At 37.2% G+C, this 21,488-nt stretch overlaps 1 protein-coding gene across 1 annotated transcript; it reads left to right on the forward strand.

Annotated features, from left to right (window-relative positions):
* The first annotated feature begins 6,541 nt into the window (after positions 1–6,541).
* LOC122346086 (collagen alpha-1(I) chain-like) lies at positions 6,542–21,469 on the forward strand. Its single transcript, XM_043240758.1, has 49 exons — positions 6,542–6,647; positions 8,220–8,264; positions 8,342–8,461; positions 10,773–10,811; positions 10,905–10,958; positions 11,227–11,280; positions 11,868–11,975; positions 12,388–12,441; positions 12,552–12,605; positions 12,780–12,824; positions 12,969–13,022; positions 13,117–13,161; positions 13,412–13,465; positions 13,816–13,860; positions 13,951–14,004; positions 14,105–14,149; positions 14,262–14,315; positions 14,517–14,561; positions 14,668–14,721; positions 14,842–14,931; positions 15,070–15,123; positions 15,302–15,355; positions 15,698–15,742; positions 15,824–15,877; positions 16,029–16,073; positions 16,778–16,831; positions 16,978–17,031; positions 17,109–17,162; positions 17,252–17,305; positions 17,403–17,456; positions 17,539–17,583; positions 17,665–17,709; positions 17,986–18,093; positions 18,193–18,246; positions 18,327–18,380; positions 18,646–18,699; positions 18,777–18,884; positions 19,419–19,472; positions 19,578–19,685; positions 19,789–19,842; positions 19,937–19,990; positions 20,101–20,154; positions 20,340–20,393; positions 20,474–20,581; positions 20,662–20,715; positions 20,850–20,905; positions 21,040–21,093; positions 21,276–21,329; positions 21,415–21,469. The coding sequence occupies exons 1-47, from the start codon at positions 6,582–6,584 to the stop codon at positions 21,044–21,046; spliced, it is 2,772 nt and encodes a 923-aa protein (XP_043096693.1). The 5' UTR covers positions 6,542–6,581; the 3' UTR covers positions 21,047–21,093; positions 21,276–21,329; positions 21,415–21,469.
* Positions 21,470–21,488: the final 19 nt, after the last annotated feature.

Raw genomic sequence — 21,488 nt, forward strand, 5'->3', positions numbered from 1 at the left:
TACACAACATCAGAAAGATCAGGCCCTTTCTAACAGAGAAAGCTGCACAGCTACTTGTCCAGGCCCTTGTCATTTCTAGACTGGACTACTGCAATGCTCTTCTGGCTGGACTTCCACCGAACACAATAAAACCTCTACAAATGATTCAGAATGCAGCGGCACGGCTGGTATTCAATGAGCCCAAGAGAACCCATGTTACACCTCTCTTTATCTCCTTACATTGGCTACCGATTGCAGCTCGCATCAAGTTCAAGGCACTGATGCTTGCATATAGAACAACCACAGACTCGGCACCGGTCTACTTCCCTCACTATTACAAATCTACACACCCTCTAGAAGTCTGAGATCTGCTAGCGAGCGACGCCTCATGGTACCATCTCAAAGAGGCTCAAATCACTCTCCAGAACTTTCTGCTTCTCTGTTCCTGGCTGGTGGAGCGATCTTCCCGTCACATATCCGAATGCTGGATCTCTGTCAATCTTTAAGAAACTGCTGAAAACTCACATCTTTCAGCAATACCTGACCTCATCATAAAAAAAAAAAAAAAAATACTCACTCTCACTGTCTCTGTCTCTCTTCTTATCCCCCTTGTTTATTCCTTCCCTTCTGGCATGTACTAATTTGAACACTCCCTGTGACTGGGTGTTATAAGCACTTACACTGTCTGTTTGTCTCTCTAAAAAAATGAATCGCTGTTGTACTCTCAATTGTAAGTCGCTTTGGATAAAAGCGTCTGCAAAATGACTAAATGTAAATGTAAATGTAAATGTAAAAGCACACAAAGCCAAGCTCATTTGGCCCAACAGTTTTATTTTATGGTTTTACACACTTTAATGACACAAAGACAGTTGTATTATTTAGCAGAGAACAGCTTTAAGGTTAAAGATCAAGCCAAGTCTGTGTTACACATGTTCCCCCAGGAGGTGGCATTTTACATGGGGGAATTCCATCATGGGGGAACTATTCCCATCTATCAAAGATGGCGCAGAGCTCACCCCTGCATCTGGATATGGTTTCGTTTAAGGCATAATTGAGGCTGACCTTACATAATGTTGTCTGTTATCAGCTAACCAGGGTTTGACAAACTACTGGAGGACGGTGCTGCCAGACTTAACACAGTACCCACCTCTAGGTAAAGTTCTGAAATGTGGCAGATACAATCTTAGATTTACTTTTGTTTTAACTCTTAATTATTTGTTTATAGCGAACATATGTAAATGAGCAAGTGTGGGTGTTTTACGCATGTCTACCAGCTAGCGTGGAAATGTTTGTCTGTCATCCATTTATTCTGGCCTCATAAAGGTTGGCATGCAATTATGATCTTTGCACTGTAATTTAGTGCAGCCTTCTGAAGCTAAAATAAGTCATAATGCAAATATAAACTTTGGTAAAGTGTGAAGCTTGATTTAATATTCAACCTCGGATATTCTCGTGGCTTTATAAACAGAAATTTTTGAAATTTGTGCGAAAAAGATTTTAATTTGGACTAACCCCACGGTAGATACGTGCACAAAATATGTCAGATGAAAAGACCATCTCCCATCATTTCTTGTGGTTTCTGCTGCTTGATTAATTAGGCTATGTGGAATCATGGTTTCAACACCCACCACCAGTGAAAAATTGTGAAAACCTCAGAGTCAGGGTCCCACAGGAAAGTCAGGCAAGAGAGTCTTCATCTGTGATTGATCTTCTTGAGTTACCTCTGTTACTATGGCAGCCATTACCACTAATCCTCTCTGTTTTAATGACCTCGTGGTCACGCAGCATCCCACTGCTTTGATTCTGAGAGCTGGAGGTCTGCTTAAAAACTTGCTTTGAATTAAACCAACCTCATCAAGTTTATTTCTGGAACAAATTGTCATTTCTAATTGATGGTTCACCAGTGCTTTCATAAATCTGTCTCTTCACTGCTGCTTTTGTGTGTGTGTGTGTCAGTCCCAGCGTGCTTTAGTTGTCTGAATGTGTTTTCTATTTTTCACGGTTCAGCAGTGATGGAGAAAACCTTTATGTTTATGTAAAATCTAAAGCTTCTAATTTGGTTCTAAAACTGACATTGTGTGATATGAAGTTTCCAAGCATGTGTCCTCTTATCTATCAACTTATTAAACTCGTGAAAAGCAGCCTATATGACTCATGTGCTATATTCCAAGTCTTTTTGAAAGCAGGCTCTATGTTTGTGGAAAAACAGAAATTTATCCATTGGCTATCTGTAGTTTTTAAATGCCATTCATGTTCACATTATCACAGATAATATAGCATGTCAGATTTGACTTCAGTAACGCTGTATGTCAGTGGTTCATGTGTCTCATAACCAATTTTCAGATTCAGAATAGTCCAAATGAGATTCCATAGCTGCAGTGGTGGGTGTTTTAGTTTTCTGTTAGTCGCAGGTAGAATATTTAGTACATTTCCCTGTAAATTTTACAGGAATTTACCAGTAACCATTTAACAGGTTTTTACCCTAGATTTTTTTACCGTTAAAACCACAGTCATTTTTCTCAGTGTACCTTTGCTCAGCATTGGCTTTTGTTGTTTGGAAAATGGCAAAATGAGCATTCTGATGAACATTTTCATTTGTGTTCCACTGAGGAAAGGAAGTCTTAAGGAAAGACATGGTGGTGAGTAAATGATAAGAGAACATTTGTTCTTGGATAAAACACTTTCAGTAGCTTTCAGCGCTCACAACTTAAAAGACATTGGTTTCACCCCATTTCCTAAATTAAGGCCAAGATAACAAAGTACACAAGCTACCATTCAAAAAGTTTGGTCAGGAGGATAAAACAACAACAACAACAACAACAACTTTTATTTAGCAAGGATATAGACATTTGTAATGTTACATCTTGACAGAAGACTTGAATATGCCTGTTTGCATCACAGGAATAAATTAAATATGAAAATATTTTAAAGCCATAAACACAATTTTAATATCACAATTTAAATACATTGTGATATTCTTAACTGTATTTTTTAATAAATGCAGCATTGGTGAAAATAATGGATTTGTTTCATAATGATTAAATAAGTTAAAAATAAATCTTTAAAAATATCTGATTTTGATCTTCTGGTGCATAAAATTTGGTTGGCATAATATCACGTTTTGTTCTGCAGACACAATTCAAATGGGAAACAAATCGGACAAGTGGCTGTTGCGCATTTTACGTGGGTGCTTTTCACCTTAATGGCTGTCCGAAAGGCTTAGTTGGCTAGAGTGTGTGAAGCCTGGGCACAGCTCCTGTGTCTGGGAGGTTCTCTCTGGGAGGGCACTTGGAGAAAGCTTGCACTGTCTGGGATCTTTAGCTGGGATACAGAGACTGTGGTGCAGTGTGTATCTCCAGCAATCATGGTGTGCTGTGTCTGTATGGGATGTTACCTTGTACTAGATCTGCTCCTGCTTGGAATGCATGTGGAGGGCAAAGGAAAGCCATGGTAGGAAACGAATACACGTCTTTCCTTTTAGCTGTGCTTCAATTCATTTTTCGCTATTAGATGGTTAGATTTTGTTTGGATGTTTAACACAGGATTAGTGTAAAAAAAAGGTGAAAATTATTTTTAAAATAAATGTTAAAAGTTGTTTTATAATCTGGTTGTATCGTATCTGCTTATGTATTCCAAAGGCAAAAGTGCAAAGGTATATCACATTGTATTGAGTTTAGGCGGCTCTTGTATTAACTGACATGTCTAAACTTTCAGAAAGGTTAATAAATAAGTAATAGAGATCTTCCCATGAACATGTTCACTTGCTGAACAAGAATGAAATAAAGGGTAAATGGGCTGGAAGCTGCAGTTTGAATGGAGGTTATGGAGATCATATGGAGATTCATTGGTGGCCCACTAAACACAATACTGTCTAGTTTTCTTCGTCTTTAACAGTTGCACCCTGATTTCCTTTTTGGTGATCCACAAAAATGTTTCAGGTGACTTTCCTGATGGGAGTGTCAGATATACCCAGCTGGGTTCCTCAACAAATGACCTGCAAGGATTTCCCTCATACCTGTGTCTTAACCGTGATTTATGGCGTCTGTCTTCATTATTTACTGTTGGGTCAGCTGTGATGAACACTGATAATATTTTGCCCTGCAGCCTTGAGTTCCAAACTCTGACATCGTGCTTCATCATTTTCCAGTCTCTGTGAAACATTTGTTTATATCTACAAACCTCTAAACTGAGTTAGCAATTATGATGTTCTTACTGGTCGATGCTTTATCTGATATCTCATTCACTTTCAGTTTTAGATCTTTAGCATTATAGACTTTCAGTTTGATTCAGATTTATCGGTACTGTAATGAAGCCAATGAAACTGCATCTAACCAGAAGTGTCATTGTTAGATAGGATATGAATAAATGATGGTAAACCACAAATGACAGTGTAGTGCACATGGCCAATGGCCTCAGAAAGTGCATGGGCATACTTTTAAATGTAAAAAAAAAGTGACATCTGCAAACGATACTAAAGCTTTTCCCAGAACTAGCTTTAAGAGTAATCTTTGTGACTCTGGGTCATTTCAGTAAATGTATGAAGTTACAATAGTTTCCCTGGGGTTCACACAGATGTTGTAGTTCACACCTGCTTAAAGATGTATTTCATTGCAGTTTGACAACCAGGGAAAGAACCCTTTATCTCTCTACAGTCTTGCAAACATATTTTTGTTAAATGTTTTACTCAACCTTCATGTGGTTTCTCATCATTTTGATTATATTTCCTGAAAATTATAGTTAATGTTATTGCATTGCAAAAAAACCTGCTGATTTTACTTTGATAATTGCTTTAATTTTGAACTTTTCCTGGTCAAAAAAATACCAGCCTGCAAAGCCTCTTGCGAATTGTTATACCATATAACTAAATATTGGACTCTTTGGAGTCTTTGTTTTCTTTTGTTAGGGTGGGTCTTTCTATTTCTTTATGGAAGTGACTGATCTTTGTCCTCATTAATCTGATCTTAAATTGGAATTTTTTTTTTTACTGTTTATCACATTAGGGTAAAACCACAAAAATGACTGCCCTATAAAGATAGCTTTTAATGAATATATCTGTTGTTATGCTGTTAACAACAAATATATATATATATATATATATATATATATATATATATATATATATATATATATATATATATATATATATATATATATATATCTCATCAATTTAAATCTTTAACTGAAGATAAATAAACTTTTAAACATTAGTGTACAAGTAAAAAGGCATAGCATTTTTAGAGTTTATTTTTGAAACTATAGCAACTGAAACCTTTAACGTGGAATATGCAGAGTATCTACTCACTTCCTCTCAAACGTCCTAGTGACTGATCTTCTGAACAAAGTGTAATTGTGTCTTGTAGCATCTGGTTCTGCTCCAGCTTCTCTCACAGGAGTTGTTCCAGTGTTCGGTACAGTTCCAGCCAAAGATGTAACCTGTAGCACTGAGGAGGGTAAAACAATTATTTGGGGAGCTGTGTCACCCTAGAGAGGATCAAGTGTCCCTCTCATCTGAGGCAGCCGCCTTACAGTGTTAAGTGCCTGACTGCTCTTTCTCTGTAGCTTATTGTTAGAGAAAGAGAAGAGGACAGTAGGATGGAGCCTCTGGGTCTCTGAGCTCAGAATCACGTGTAGGCCCTTGCCTTATCGCAATTGATCGTTTTTCTGCTTTGTGCAATGTACACTTAATTTTTACGGTGCCTGATTTGGTGATGTCTGGCAGTTGTTTTTGGTTTAAACTGAAAATGCAAAAAGGTACTCAACTCTATCCTGTCTGGATGTTTTGGATGCTTCATAATTAGATGAATAACTGCTGTGAAGATCAATAAAAAATGTACACAATATGTACCAGCTAAGCAGCCCTGACTGTAGAGACAAGAGGTCACAAAAAGTTTTGAAATGGATAACAATAAAATGATTTAAATACCCTCAGTGCAACAGTTAAGCAGGATTTTTAATAAAATATTTAATGGATTATCCTTTAGCATTTTGTTAATGTATCTTGTTTGCTGTGCAAAAATTGCTGTGCTAAGTCTTTTTGTTCGCTTCCAGAACTCCAGTGTCTCTTCTAGGAATGAAGATCTTCGTAGTGAATGGGATATGTCTTCTTATCTGAACAGAACTTCAAAGCATTCGGTTCGTGGCTTTGCAGTGGTGGATGAGTCTGACCTTCTCACATCTCCTGCCGTCAGCAGCACACATAGCAGGTATAAGGACACCAGTGACAAAAAGATCCAGTCCACCACCTTCAAATCATCAGAGGAGAACTTCACCTCTCAAAAACTGAAAGCAGATTTGGGTGGAGGCCGTCTTGAGCGGCTCCCTTTGAAGCCCTCTGGGGACATTGCTGACCTGGATTCTATTTTGAATGTGAAGACATCAGCCAGGCAGAAGGATCTGGTCAGGCCGACAGTCCATCCCGAGTTAAACCAGCTGACTGAAGAAGGTTTTTTACTTCCTTCAAAGAGCTTTGAAGTAGTCGGAAAGCCTTTGGCCAGCGTTCACGCAAAAAGGAAATGGAATCGCTTGTAGGCAAAGGACAAGCTGACTACAAGCACTCAAGCAAGAAAAGAGTTGCATTTAAACATGGTGATGTTATATTAGGCATGGATGGAAGGAGATACCGGCTCCTCAGTGGATCTCCAGGGCCTGTTGGGCCACCAGGGAGAACTGTGAGTTACCACAATTAAATCCTGATAAAATCACATGCTCTTCCATCATTTTTGTCCAGAATATGTGCCAAATTTGAATCTGAATCAAAACACTTGAAAAAATAAAAATGTATATGCATGGTATCATTTCTGTACATGTCATAAAAAACAAGTATATGTACGAATGGCAAAAACCCCTTCACTGGAGTTTAGACAAATTGTACAAAATTGTACAAGTGAGGTTGTGCGAATTTGTACAAATTAGCCACCTCATAAAATAAACACATTGGTTGTGAGGACATATATTTTAGTTAGTTATTGTGGTGCACCTCTTTTCAGGTTAATCAGGTTAATTCAGTTAATCTGAAAGTTTTATGACTTTTTTTATATTCTTAAAAAAAATTCATTTGAATGTACAAAATATTGGCCTAGCAATAAGATGAACATAGCAACAAAATTCCAGTAAAAATCCCATCAATACTGAAGCTGTTTGCTCTGCCTGTGATGACTGGGACATAGTTGCATTTGTTTGAAACAGTAGAAGTCATTTTCAGTTGGGAGCAGACTGAAGACATAGTCACAGTAGTAAAATTTTTGTCAGTAGTAAAAAATGGCCTACTGTCAATAGTTTAGTGATGCACAAAGCTCTGCTCACATAGAAGTCACTTTGAAACCAAGGTTCATTCCGTTGGTCAACATGGTAAATTTGCATGAAAAACTTGAACCATATACAAAATCTGTGTGGGGAAAAGTTTCACTCTTCACCAATGGAATATTTTGTAGGAAATATCTAGCCACTAAATGCTGTGAAATGACCAATCAGAATCAAGTATTCCGGAATGGAAAACTTCAGCTATTCAGTCTTAAGAAAAGTAAACAAGTAGCTACTATGATGCTAGTGCAAATAAAAAAATTTTCATGTCTTTTGTGATTTACAGTAGCTGTGTTTTCCCCCCTCCTCCTGTCTGTTGGAACTGAAAACGTGCCCACTTTTCAGTTTGCAAAACAGGCGTGTACTTGTTGTTTGAGCTAGAAACAGAATACTGAACTGAAATCACGTTAAATTGCTGGTCTGAAAATAATTCTTAATCTCACTACTTATTTTGGTCTTTGAAAATACGTTATAAAAAAGCTGAATGTTATGTAATCTTTTAATCTTAATGGAGAATTCCTTTAAATATGCCTTACATCTATAACCAAACATTACTACGTCTGCCCTTTTCTGAATGATAGCCTTCCACTGTGAAGCTCAAATATAAGGTAGTGCTAAATGTGCGCTTTGCAGAAGGTTAGAGGTTTGGCAGCACTCTTCATATTGGCGTGTTTAAGAGTGTCACATTCACGTAACATACATAAGATTAAAAGGACCTATAAATATTAATTGACTCGAGATTCAAAGTCGTCTACTGTGTCGTGATTTCCATGCTTATATTTGAACATGGAAAGCAATCTTCTATAAACTAAGTTTGATGGTTGATGACAGTAGCTTTGCACTTTGCTGTGGTTAAATGCTTTTTATGAATGCCAAAGTCTCATGAAGATACTTCATATACTGGGCCGTCGGTTTTAAGATTGCTTTTCTTGTTTACACAGGGGTGCGCAGGCAAAAGGGGCTATATTGGATACAAGGGTGATAAGGTAAGGAATTTACATTACATTATATTATTTGGTGATTATGGGATCACACCCTTATTTGTACCTGTATGTCATTCTAGGGTTCTAAAGGAGACCAAGGAGCCGATGGACCAAGAGGTATACCAGGACCACCAGGTCCACCAGGACTTCCAGTCCTCTACCTTTGGAGGAACACAGAGGAGGATTGGGCTACGTTTAAGGTAGGCCTTAAAATGCCATATTATGGAAGACCATTTATCTGTTGAAACTCATACTTACAGTTTAGGCTTCACTTGGTTAGCTATACATGGAATTTTATGGCACATGTCCTGGCCAAGTGTGACCAGTAATGTGCAACCATGATCAAACGTTAAAGGTGGATTCTATACTGAGAGCAGTCAAAGCAATGCACATTAAAATTGTTAATTTGTTAATTTGACATGAAGCAGCACTGCGCAGACTGATCAGTGTATGACATCAAAGTACTGTGAGAAAGCACAAGGAGCCGGCTGGTCTTTATTGCACATATCTTATATCATAGATCAGTATGTGAAGCGCAAACAGCCAAAACCTGGATATTTTAGGCAATATAGAAATGGCACTTATGGTTACCACAGGGCTTCACTTTGTAGTCTGACTAGCCTCGGAAATCATGTGCCACAGTTTAAATGATCTAAATTGGCATAAATCAGATGAATCGAGATAAATTAGGCAATCATCCTGCCCATCCTTACCAAACATGAATATATAGCAGTGAGCCACCGCCCTGTGTCTCTCAAACTGCTGGATGGCACAGCCTTTCTATGTTCCTGCCAGTCCTTGTATTCTATCTATTTGTGACTCTCTATTTTTGAGCATATATTTAAGTATAATTGTAAAACCTCAGATTTGACCTCCCTGTAGATCTTTAGAACCCAAAACTGTTGCGAATATCTGCTTATTATGATTGTGCAGCTGGAACTTGGCATTATTTAATGTGTGTGTGGAGAATATCTAAATGTTGTTTTTTCATCATCGTTTGGCAGAATCCTCAAACATGATGGATGAGTTTAGTCCTCATGTGTGTGTATATTGAGCCATGGGTGGTAGGTGAGGGAGTACATTCAAAAACGTTTTTTTTGTGATTTGTTTCAGGGTTTTAATATTTCTTTCATCTTTTTTGTGCTGTCCAAGACGTTTCAGGTTTCACAATTTGACGTACCTTGACTTCAGGGATGATTTAATTATATTTAATTTGGTTATTTATATTAAAAGTCATTACTGCATTGCATTTTATTTTAGCACAGATCATTGTGGAAGTTATTTAAGTGCTTCAATATGGAAGTTCAAATTTCATATGGTGTAATGTATGAGTTGGCTATTATTAAGGAAAATGAAGTCAGTTGTATGTATTTTTGGAAAAAATGATTATCCCAATTTTCAATGTACGTAAATCTTTACTACATGATGTCACTTTTATTAAATAAATGACTGTAGAATTTTTGTAGCTTTTTCCTCACATTTTCTTGATGTGATAAATGATAAAAAGACTTAGGAAAAATCTGTTTCATCTCAGTGATTAATATAATTTGTCAAGTTTAGATGGATGTGGCTACATGGAGCTGATTCTCTGTGTATTCAGTGATGATTAGGGATGATTTGTCATTTAAAATATATTCTAAACTGAACCCTTACAAACATTGTTTGTGCTGATGGTGCTTTGCTGTTTACCCAGGTTGCGCTCTGTAAAATGGTTACAGTGTTGTGAGGAGGTTTTGACAGATGTTTAGATCCCTCTGTTTCACTGGGACATGTAGAAGGCAAGTGCACTGGGAGGTCCGATTCCCCAACTTCTCTTAAACTCACCTTCACTGGACCAGCAGTGAGCCGAACTCTGCCCTGTTGCCAAATTGAGCATGTGCCAAGACAAATGTTGTATAAAGCGGAGGCGGACTGGGTGATTTAATATCAATGTGACAGAGACTGTGTGTCTATGTGGGTTCGAGGCCTCAGCTTTTCCAGGCCACACTGCAGAGACAGCGTACACTGTCTCTCAGTTCTTCTCCTCTATTTGAACAGGAGACATGCCTTTCAACACTCCCTAGTTTGTGTTTCTTATAGAGAGGAATTGAAACATACAGGCATTAAGTGTTACAAGAGTTTAGATTGAGGATTTGTTGTTGAGGATTAGTTTTTTTCCTATTAAAGCCAGTGAGGCACAGAGCTTCCCATGATCTCTCGCTTATGGTCTGAATTGTATTTATGAATTCATGCGTATGCTGAGTCCAAAACCACTTGATTGTTTGCTCATTTAATATTCATTACATGGTGAATGCCACATGTGGGAGTAAATGTGTCAGTTGAGACAACCTAAACCCTAAACAGTCACAAAACAATGAAATATATAAATGCATGTACAAATGTTTTTAAAAATAAACAATTTTGATATTGGTATCTTTGAATGTATTATTTTTTTATTATACTGATTTTAGTACTTAACATTTTGCAATATTTCTTTTTTTTTTTTTTAATAATTTTTTTTTGTTTTTGTAGAGAACATCTTATTACCAATTGCTCGCAGCTGGATGGCCTGTAAGTATTTGAAACTAGAATAAATTAGCAAAACGCCATTATAACATATGCATGTGGTCTCTCACTAAACCGTTTTTCGCTGATGTCCTACAGAGACAGGCAGGACACCCTGGACCAATGGGTGACACAGGGAGACCTGGTTTACCTGTGAGTACACAATCAAACACAGAGAGTAAACAAAATTAAATCAGACTGAATTGTTAGAGAACGTGTTTTGAGTATGACAGAATTTTGCACTGACCACCAATTGTATTGAAACATACAGGCATTAAGTGGATATTAGACTAGCATTGTGGATATTAGACTAGTGTGGTTTACCGTAATATGATGATTGATGATATGGTTACAAATATTAGATCTGAGTGTCTTTGATTTGGTATATACAGTACTGTGAATACTTGTTTTATTCCTGAAGGGGTTTCCTGGAGATCCTGGTCAGATGGGACCACCAGGCATAAGAGGCGAAATGGTACCTATTCATTATAATATCTGGTTTTGTGTGTGGGTGTGTGGTCATAATAGCAATGAGAGTTCAATGGTATATCTTCAATAAAATGTTACCATAAGTGATGAATACACTAGTGTTCCAAACTTTGGGGTCAATGCGATTTTTAAAAATACTTTTGAAAGTCTCTGATGCTAACCAAGGCTGCAATTATTTGCTGAAATAAAATTTGTAATATTATGGATTACTAATGTAATTTAATGTAACAGTTTTCTGTTTAATGTTAAATTGTAATTATTTCCTGTTTTCAGCATCCATTACTCCAGTCTTCAGTGTCACATGATCTTTAAATCGAAATTTTAATTCTAATATACTGATTTTGTGGAAACCATGATGCTTTTCCTTTTTTACAAAATCATTTGATGCATAGAGAGCTCAAAACTGTAACAATGTAAAAATATTTACTTCTAATCAGTTTAACTTTTCTTTTATGGATAAAAGTTTAAATTTATTTCAGAAGAAAATCTTACTGACTCCAAACCTTTAAACACTGGTGCAGATTTATGCAAAGTGCCTAAAGGATTTAGTTACCAGCAAACACTTTATAATAGGGTGGCATTGGACCAAAGGGTGTTCGCGGCAGAGCAGGAACTCAAGGAAGAGATGGAGAGAAAGGTCCGGATGGGGTGACAGGATCTCCAGGGGTTCCTGGCTTACAGGTGAGAGTAAGGGCATGGGATGTCTACGCTAGCTTTAAGTAGTTGTAGAAGTTCAAGTTGGGACACTAGTGTCAATATGATAATGTTTTAATGGTAAAGCTATGTATAGTAGCTGTGGAGGTCCAATGCAAAAACATCTAAAAGCAGTCTTGGTCAAAAATGAGATAACGGTACTGAGCGAATGCTTTCCACATGTAGCATATGTTCATCAAGTATTTTCAACCCATCAAGTATCCCTCAACCCATTCAGAAATACCAGTACTTAGATAGACACCTATACATAGTAGCCAAAAAGAAACAATCATTTTAAAGAAAAACTCCAGTCATACTTAGAGGCTTCTGCATCTGAACTCTTCATATAAACCTAAGTTGCAGAAAACAATATGTTTTATGTTCCTGGTTGTGGCTCAAGGGTCCTCGCGGTTATAAAGGTGACACAGCGCCCCCTGGTGAGAAAGGAGATGAGGTACAGTGTGAGGATACATAATCTTCTGATGCATGACCCTGTAACTGCCTCATACAGGATCATAATATACATAATATAGTATAAAGCAGTTTTTCTACCTCTATGAGCAGGGTTTTCCTGGTGCCCCTGGAATCAGAGGAGACAAAGGACAGACTGGCCAGAAGGTAAAGAAAGCCTTTATCTAAAGTTTTTGTGATAATTGGTGTGTGCTGTTTATATATAGAAATTCAACATCTATACTGCCCCCTAGTGAACCAGGAGAGTATACTACCATAAAAAAGTATAATCTTCCATAGTTGTGATTAATGGTTATGCCTCTGTTATTTTTAAAAAAATAGGGCTCAAAAGGAGATATTGGGTTTACTGGCTTTTCTGGCCCTTCAGTGAGTAAATCCCTTCATATTCTTAAACTGCTAGTTCTTAACATTATTACTAGTAACTGGTGTTAGTATCCTTTTTATATTGTAGTTAATATTAGTATATTGTATTATTATATAATATTTTATTAATGGTTTTCTTTCCTTAAGGGACCGGTTGGTTTACAAGGTGTTCAAGGGATTCGTGGACCACCTGGTCCTAAGGTGATTTGATTTAATTAAACTTATTTTTGTGCATTTATTTTCGGGTAGTTATTTTTACATTGAACTTGACAGTATAAGGATTTTTTTTTCATAGGGGGATCCAGGAAATGATGGAAAACGTGGTCCTCCAGGGACAGTGGTGAGTCGTAAATCTTTAGTCATAAATCATGCATGTGACGCTAGTGCAAAAAAAAAAAGTTTTTCAAACTTTATTTCTTGTAAGTTACTAACTATATAAAGTGGATATCTGTTATAGCCAAAAAGGAAATCCATTTGGGAATACTAAATTGGGGATGGTGATTACTTCTTATTAACAGAGAAATCATCCTTATTCAGGTGTTTATGGATATTGCTTAATAATGCTCAGTTATTTGTGGGTGTCTTTCCAGGGAGCACCAGGTGCTACAGGATTGGTTGGGGCACAAGGTGTTAATGGCTCAGAAGTAAGTTATTGCTTACTACAATTTCAGTAAGCAAGTGTCAGTTTTGTTATTTAAAAGGATAGTCTACCAAAAATGAAAATTGTTATATTATGTAAGCCCTCATGTTTTTCCAAACCAAAAAAGATGCTCTGCTGTTGAACATTAAAGGAGATGTTTTGAAGACTGTTTGTAGTCAAACCATTTGGGTTCCTTTGATTTCCACTGTATTTGTTGCCCACACAAAGGAAAGCAATGGGATCCAATCTGGGGTGTTTTTACAAACATTCTTTGAAATATTATTAAATAAATATTATACATTATCAGAGAAAGACTTTACTTGGTTATAAACCAAAACACTTTTTCTGTTAAAGGGGGATGCTGGACCTGCTGGCCCTGTGGGGCGGAAAGGCCCTCAGGTATGCAACACTGTTTTGTGTCATTTCTTCATGAAATCTGTATTATCAGAAGCTGAAATAGTAAAAACCTGTCCTGATTGTTCCTCCTAGGGGCCTAGAGGGATCGAGGGAGACAGAGGCCCACCTGGTGATCCTGGATCCCAGGTACATTTCATCATATGAAGTAATAGACAAATATGTGTCTGTTGTGAAATTAAAAAAATGTGTAAGCTTTGTCACAGATGTTAGTTTTTTTTACCCACAGGGTCTTCAAGGTCAGGCGGGTCCACAGGGTCTCAAAGGTGACATAGTAAGTTTAAAACCTTTTCTGTGTACATGTAGAAAATATGCAGTTACATAAGTTATATGTTTATAAAATATTTTTAAGATAGATATAGATAGATATTTTTGTTTGTGGACAGGGGCCAGAGGGTCCAGCAGGTAACAGAGGGCTACAAGGCATTGAAGGGCCCATGGTGAGTCTGTTTGTCAATATATATATATATATATATATATATATATATATATATATATATATATATATATATATATATATATATATATATATATATATATATAGATATATGTATGTGTGTGTGTGTGTGTGTGTGTGTGTAGAGGATGATACAATTTCCTAGAAACGTACACAGCAGTCATTCATTCATTCGTTCATTCAGGGTACAACTGGATATCCAGGTCCAAAAGGCATTCCAGGTGTCACAGTAAGATATCTGATTCACCGTATGTTTATTTGACATTTTAGACAATATTTGTAAATTGATGTCCTTTATCATGTATTACCTCAATAATGAATGCTTCTAAATTCAGGGCAGTAGGGGACCAGATGGAGAGATGGGTGACAGAGGACCAAAGGGGAAAAAGGTATTTACCAGCACGCAATATATTCAGAAATTCTATAGCTTTAAATTCATAATTATAATATTGAGTAAATTGACTATTTATGAATATACTGTATGTTTTAGGGACCAAAAGGAGCACTAGGGATCATGGGTCCACAGGGCGAAAAAGGGGCCAGTCAGGCCTCCTGGTTTACCTGGTGTCAAAGGTCACCCAGGTACTCCAGGTATTCAGGTATACAGTCGCACAGAGGATTCTCTATGAAATGTCATTCTTTATATGCATTATTGGCATAATCTTTAAGAACTGAGAATTAGAATAAGATTTGTTAGCACAATACATTTGTTCTTCTCTGACCCTTTTTCCCAACAGGGTGTAGATGGTGAAGTGGGTCCTCAGGGAACGCTTGGAAAAGAGGGTCAAAAGGTCAGAGTGCTTTATGACTTTCAGGTGGAACGATCACACCAAAGGCATTCTTGTAGCTCACCATTTTACATCAATCCCCATGTGATTGCTTCTTTTAAAAAATGCTGCTGCCCAAAGGCTCTTTAACGGTGTCCTACAAATATATGCACCTAAATCAATTTTTTTTTTTTAAACAAAGGGCAGCAGGGGTGAACCTGGTGTTAAAGGAAGAACAGGACTCAGAGGATCCAGGGTAAATTTGCTATTTGTTTCATATAAAAGTGAAACCACCAGTGAAAACGCATTAACTTGCAAATGTAAAGTCCGTAATCTAAAAATTATATTGTAACAGTTTGAAGAAAAAATGGAAATCAATAATGGAAAAAGTCAGATGAATCACATTGATTTGAGAAATATTTATTACTTAAATGCACAGTTTTAAATTAGTTTTCAAATCTTTAGATTTTTTTGGTTTATTCATAAGGTTTGTTTCATGAATAATCTATATATATTTAACATTGTGTATTGTAAGTGTAAATGTAAGCTTTCCTGCATCGTTTGATCACGTTCACTCACGCTGTTTCTGTATGCTCAGGGTCGAGCAGGCCAACATGGTTCCCCTGGTGTACCTGGAATAGTGGTAGGGAAATTGAATTTGAGTCAAGATTTATTTAGTTCACATGTTATTGGATTGGTCAGATTTACTTTGCTGTTTTTGCAGGGTTTACGAGGCCCAGTTGGTGCCGAGGGACCAGAAGGAAAGCCTGGTACACAGGTTCCCATTTCATACATTTAATTTCAAGTTTTTTTTTGTTTGATTTTTTTTTTTAGATCAGTCATAGTGATTTATCATATGAATCTTTGCTTTGCCATTACACCAAAGAAATCAATCAAAATTGTGTTGATTTTATGTATCTGTCTTGCAGGGTGTTTCTGGTTCTGTTGGAAGCCCGGGGGATAAAGGACCTGATGTATGTTTCTCATAATCAACCACAATATTCTATGAAATATGTTAGTCAGTTGGGAGCAGACTGCTGCTATAATAAAAGCTTGGTGTTAAGACTGATCAGTGATAATGGCAGTTGATTCTTTAAAAGAGCTATTACCAACATAGAAGAAGGTCTCAGAAGATACAGACATGTCGAGGTCAGAAAGATCAGAGACTAGTAAACTTAACAAGGTCTTAAACGTCCTGTTGGGTTGGTGCTTCTTTCATGGTGGAATGATCTCTGTTTCAGCATGACAGCAAAAGCCTGAAATGTGTTTCGTAAGAGTAAACTGGTAGACTGAATCATATATCTGTATCTTGTGCTTGTTTTATATCTTCGTAGAACTTCATGAATTCAGTTATAAGTATAATTTCAGTAAATGAATTTCAGAATGTCTTAGTCCTTTTTTTTTTTTTTTTAATTTTTGCTTTATTGACAGCGTCACATGAGCTGCATAAGTGTGCATAAAACCTACCAATGGTGTGATCTAAATCATGTGCTTCAATGGAAGAAAGTAAATCTAAAGGGAGTTAACAGGATCAGCGTCACTAAGTAGAATAGTAGCCTAGAAATAGTTACGAATCCTAAATATTTGTATTCCTTTTACATCAAACAGATTTTTTTTTTTATCTTTTACTTTTCCATGATATGTATCATATAAATTCAGAAATATTTGTCATCTAAAGGGCCTGAAGGGCGTGACTGGAGAAGCAGGAAAACAAGGCCCTCCTGGCTCACAGGTGAGCGTAACAACAGGACGAGCTATTAGTAGACTGTCTGATTAATATCTTCTAACACTTAATCCAGTAACAGCGTTTTTTATTCTTGTTCATTAACATCTACTGAAAACTGTTCATCATCAGTTCACGGTTTCTCCTCGTATTAGGGCCAACCTGGACAACCAGGCCAAGATGGCACTCGGGGTCCTCCTGGTGAGAAGGTAAGCCTCTCAAAGCATTGTATTGCTGTAATAATGCATAGCGCTCACGTGTTTTATTACTGTGTGTTTGTTATCAGGGCTTCACTGGTAAACCAGGCATTGCAGGTGCTCAAGGGCCTGTAGGCATGTATGTAAGTGGCTCTATCCTGCGCAAAACAGTCCAGACAGACATGAAAAATCAGCTTGTAGCAGCGATTTCATTCTGTTTTTATGCTCTCAGGGTTATCCAGGAGCCACAGGCCTTCGTGGGCAGCCAGGTCACATTGGAGAGAGGGTTAGGGCTTTCCGCTATAGACATTTTACTGCACATTTTTGCTATGATTTTTTTTGGATGTCGTATTATTACATAATTTGTGAATGTGCATCTGCAGGGTGAACCTGGCATCAGGGGTCCTCTGGGTCCACCAGGGCAAAGAGGGCTACCTGTAAGTTGATTTGAATGTTATCTATTAAGTTTCATTAATGTTTTGGTCATATCTGTAATTGTTACCTTGTTAAACTTTTAAGGGTTTACCAGGTCCGGCTGGTGAGAGGGGCTCACGTGGACCACCGGTGAAGTAGCATCTCCACTCATAGAGCCAAATAATTTTATTTACAGAGAATTTATAAATAATATTTTCAAAAAACTTTTAGGGTCACCAAGGGGTAACAGGACCCGCTGGCTTGCGAGGATTGCCTGTACGTTGTCCTCACTATACATTTTGATTTTTTAAAAGCATAAAAAAAGAATACAACGTAATTAAAGTATAGTAGCTTATTTTAAAGTATAGTAGCTTTTTTGTTTATATGTAATACACCATGTACTGCATGCATATTATATAATATGTAATTTGAAATAGTATTTTGTATTGAATTACACATATATAAATTTTTATATTAATAGTGAAGGAACCTTATAGCCTAATGCTGATTATAACATTATTTATTAGTATTTGTGTCTTTTTGTCAATTCAGGGGCCCTCGGGATTCCCAGGGGTTGAAGGAGTAGCTGGAAAGCAAGGCCCCCAAGGAAGCCAGGGGCCTCGGGGACCACAGGGAAAACAAGGAGCGATTGGATTGCCAGTGAGTGGGTACCCCTCAATTTTCATGATAATTGAATTTTTAGGGTAGTTGTAACAGAATTGTTACGATATGAGATTCTGATTATATTCTGCTTTTCAGGGTTCACCGGGAACAAGTGGAATGGTTGGTCAAGCAGGAGAAAAAGGAGGGCAGGTATTGTAAGCATTTCAGTTTTATTAAATCATGTTACATAACACAGGATTAAGCATTTGATTTATAATGCTCTTCTATAGGGATTGCCAGGACCTTCAGGTGACCCTGGATCTGTTGGATTGAATGGTCCACAGGTTGGTTCATTTCAATATATGCAGTATTAACTGCTATTAGGAGGCATCCTGTTTGATTTCCTTAAATCAGCGTCTTCTTTTCTTGGGCAGCTTACCAAAAATGAAAGCAACTTAATCTCTGGTTTAGTATTTTTAACAAAGGCATGTGAATATTTTGATATAGCGAACATTGCATAAGTTATAGGGATTTTTGTTAAAGTGTGATAAAGTGTGTAACTTGTTTTAGTAAAATTAGCAAACAGTTTATTCTCTCTTTCTGTTGTAGGGCCATCCTGGTCCAGCCGGTTTTGAGGGGCCAACAGGGCCAAAAGGAGAACATGTAGGTGTTGATACAGATTTAATGCATAAATAAAAAGCACAGAATCTGTCAGAATTAACTAGAATGTTTGATTTTAGGGATCAGCTGGACCTACTGGGAAGCCTGGTCAAAATGGCTTTCCGGGAGAACAGGGACCTCAGGGCTCTCAGGGAATACGGGGCACACCAGGACCGCGTGGAAAAGAGGTCAGTGACAGTGATTGCATGAAACTTCAAGTCTCGTTATTAAACCTCATTACGCTGCATTTGTAGTCATTTAAGAGTTTTTTCAAAGAAACAAATTATTTTATTTAACAAAGACTTCAAAAGTTATAGAAAAGGCATATAATGTGCAATGTGACAAAATATAAAACATGTCCATTTCCCCAAAATATTAAGCAGCACAACTTTTTAAATGAAGACAGGAGTAATGGCTGCTAAAACAATAGCTTTACTATCAAAACAATAAATCAGATTTTTAAATGGATGGAAATAGAAAACAGTCATTTTTAAATTGTAATAATATTTCACAATATTATTGTTTTTATTAGATTTTTTAAATCAAATGAATACTTTCCTGGTGAACATGAGTGTTTTTTTGTTGTTGTTGTTGTTGTTTTTTAAATAAAACATATTACCAACCCCAAACAGTAGTGTATATATATATATATTTTAAACATCCTTGTTCTATTAAAATGCATTGCAATAAATTATAATGAATATGATGTTTCTTATTTACAGGGAGGTATTGGACCTCCAGGTGATATTGGTGACCCTGGGCCTAAAGGACAAAAGGTAAAATAATTGCACAGTACTAAGTAATATATCATTATATGAGCTGTAAAGGTACTTTGACCAGTTTTTACACAAAGTTAAGGAACTATATTCTTATTCAAACAGGGTGGCCCTGGACTTCGAGGATTCTCTGGACGACAAGGCCCATCTGGATTTTTGGGGGACAGAGGAGAGAGAGGACTGAAGGGGAATAAAGGCTACACTGGACCACTTGTTAGTGATCCTACTGAATAAAATTCCATTCCTGTTGGACAGACCAACCTATTACAGTATGCACTGTTAATACATAGTTGAATAATGATGGTCTCTTCATCAGGGTCAGAATGGATTGATGGGGAAGTCTGGTCCATCGGGTTTGATGGGTCTAGAGGTATGATTTTTATAAAAGATACACTTAAATCAGCTTAAATGATTGTAGTTTTTGGAGTCTGTTGGTTGAGTTTATAGGTTGGCTTTCAACGCAGGGTTTGATGGGCCTTCGGGGACCACCAGGAGCAAATGGTTCTCCAGGCCCAAAGGTATTGCTCCCTTTTCTTCCTCAAGTTTCTTTCATCAAGTTTCCTTGTAATAGATCAGGATTACTCTTATGCACTTGTTAATGTAACAGACCTGCTCTTTGTTTCATAAGGGGGAAACTGGATCACCTGGGGCACCTGGCCATCCTGGAGATCAAGGCAATCGGGTAAAATCAATGACTGTTTTCCATGATACAACGGTTTGGGTAAAATAACATTTGAATTGTCGACAGGGAACAAGACGAGAGATGCCCTTTTTTGCATATATATTGGCTGCTATATAAGATTACAGGAACCAAGGCGAACCTCTCAATGTCAAATTAAAGTCATTATGTTTTTGTTTCATCTACAGGGAATAGCTGGGCAGAGAGGCTTAAAAGGGGTTATGGGGAAGGCAGGACCTCAGGTTAGTATGGCTAACCATTTCAAGGTAAATCCCGGTTACAGTACTAGATTTTCAGCGGATGAATAATACTGATATTGCAGGGAGCCTTGGGTCCCAGAGGCCCCGAGGGCTTATTGGGTCCAAAGGGTGTGCCGGGACAAGAGGGACCTAAAGGTGAACCAGGAAGGCAAGGACCTCCAGGGCAGACGGTGAGACTCTAAATTAAAGTATTTTTATAACAAGTATCTACAATCTACTTAATGTCAGCTGATGATTGTCTCTTGTATAGGGACCACCTGGCCCTCCTGGTACTGAAGGACCTTCTGCATTACCAGGAAATGAGGTAGAATTTTAACATAATATTGTCCAAATATTTTTCATATTTAGTCATGTTAAATAGCATCATTTTAATATTCTGTGCATATGATCGAAATTCATGTGTTGATTCATTTAATTGCATTGCGCTGTAATTTCTAGGGACTTCCAGGAGAAATGGGACCTGATGGCCCTGTCGATTCCCACCAGGGCCACAAGTCAGTATTTGTTTGATTTAATTTCAGGGAAGATTCTGCAATGAATCAGCAACTAAATGGTGATATTATTTCATCACCTGGAAACTGATAATTATGTATTATTTCTGTTTTATTAATTATTATTAATGTTTTAGGGTCTAATTGGCAAATCTGGGCCTCAGGGAAGGCATGGACCGAAAGGTCAGAAGGTCAGAGTAAATCCAAATCTCTTAATCCATCGTATGTTAGTAATTGAATATTGAATTTGCAAACTGATATTATAACATTTGCTTTTTCCTTCTCTAATTGCTCTGTTAATTTATGAAAATATTATGACTCACTACTGTAACAATATATATAACTGTATATATATATATTTATATATATTTAGGGAAATGATGGTCTGGATGGACCTCCTGGAAAACCTGGGCATGCTGGGAAGAGAGTAAGTACAGAGTTTGGTTTTTACATCTTTGTGGGAAACATTTCTAGCAGTAACAGAACAATATAAATTTTTCTTTGACTGTTAGGGGAAAAAGGGAAAAGCTGGTCAGAGGGGTCTTAGAGGACCTAGAGGGGAGAAGGTACTCATTTATTATTTAGT

The sequence above is a fragment of the Puntigrus tetrazona genome, chromosome 5, assembly GCF_018831695.1.
Source record: "Puntigrus tetrazona isolate hp1 chromosome 5, ASM1883169v1, whole genome shotgun sequence".
Lineage (NCBI taxonomy): Eukaryota > Metazoa > Chordata > Actinopteri > Cypriniformes > Cyprinidae > Puntigrus > Puntigrus tetrazona.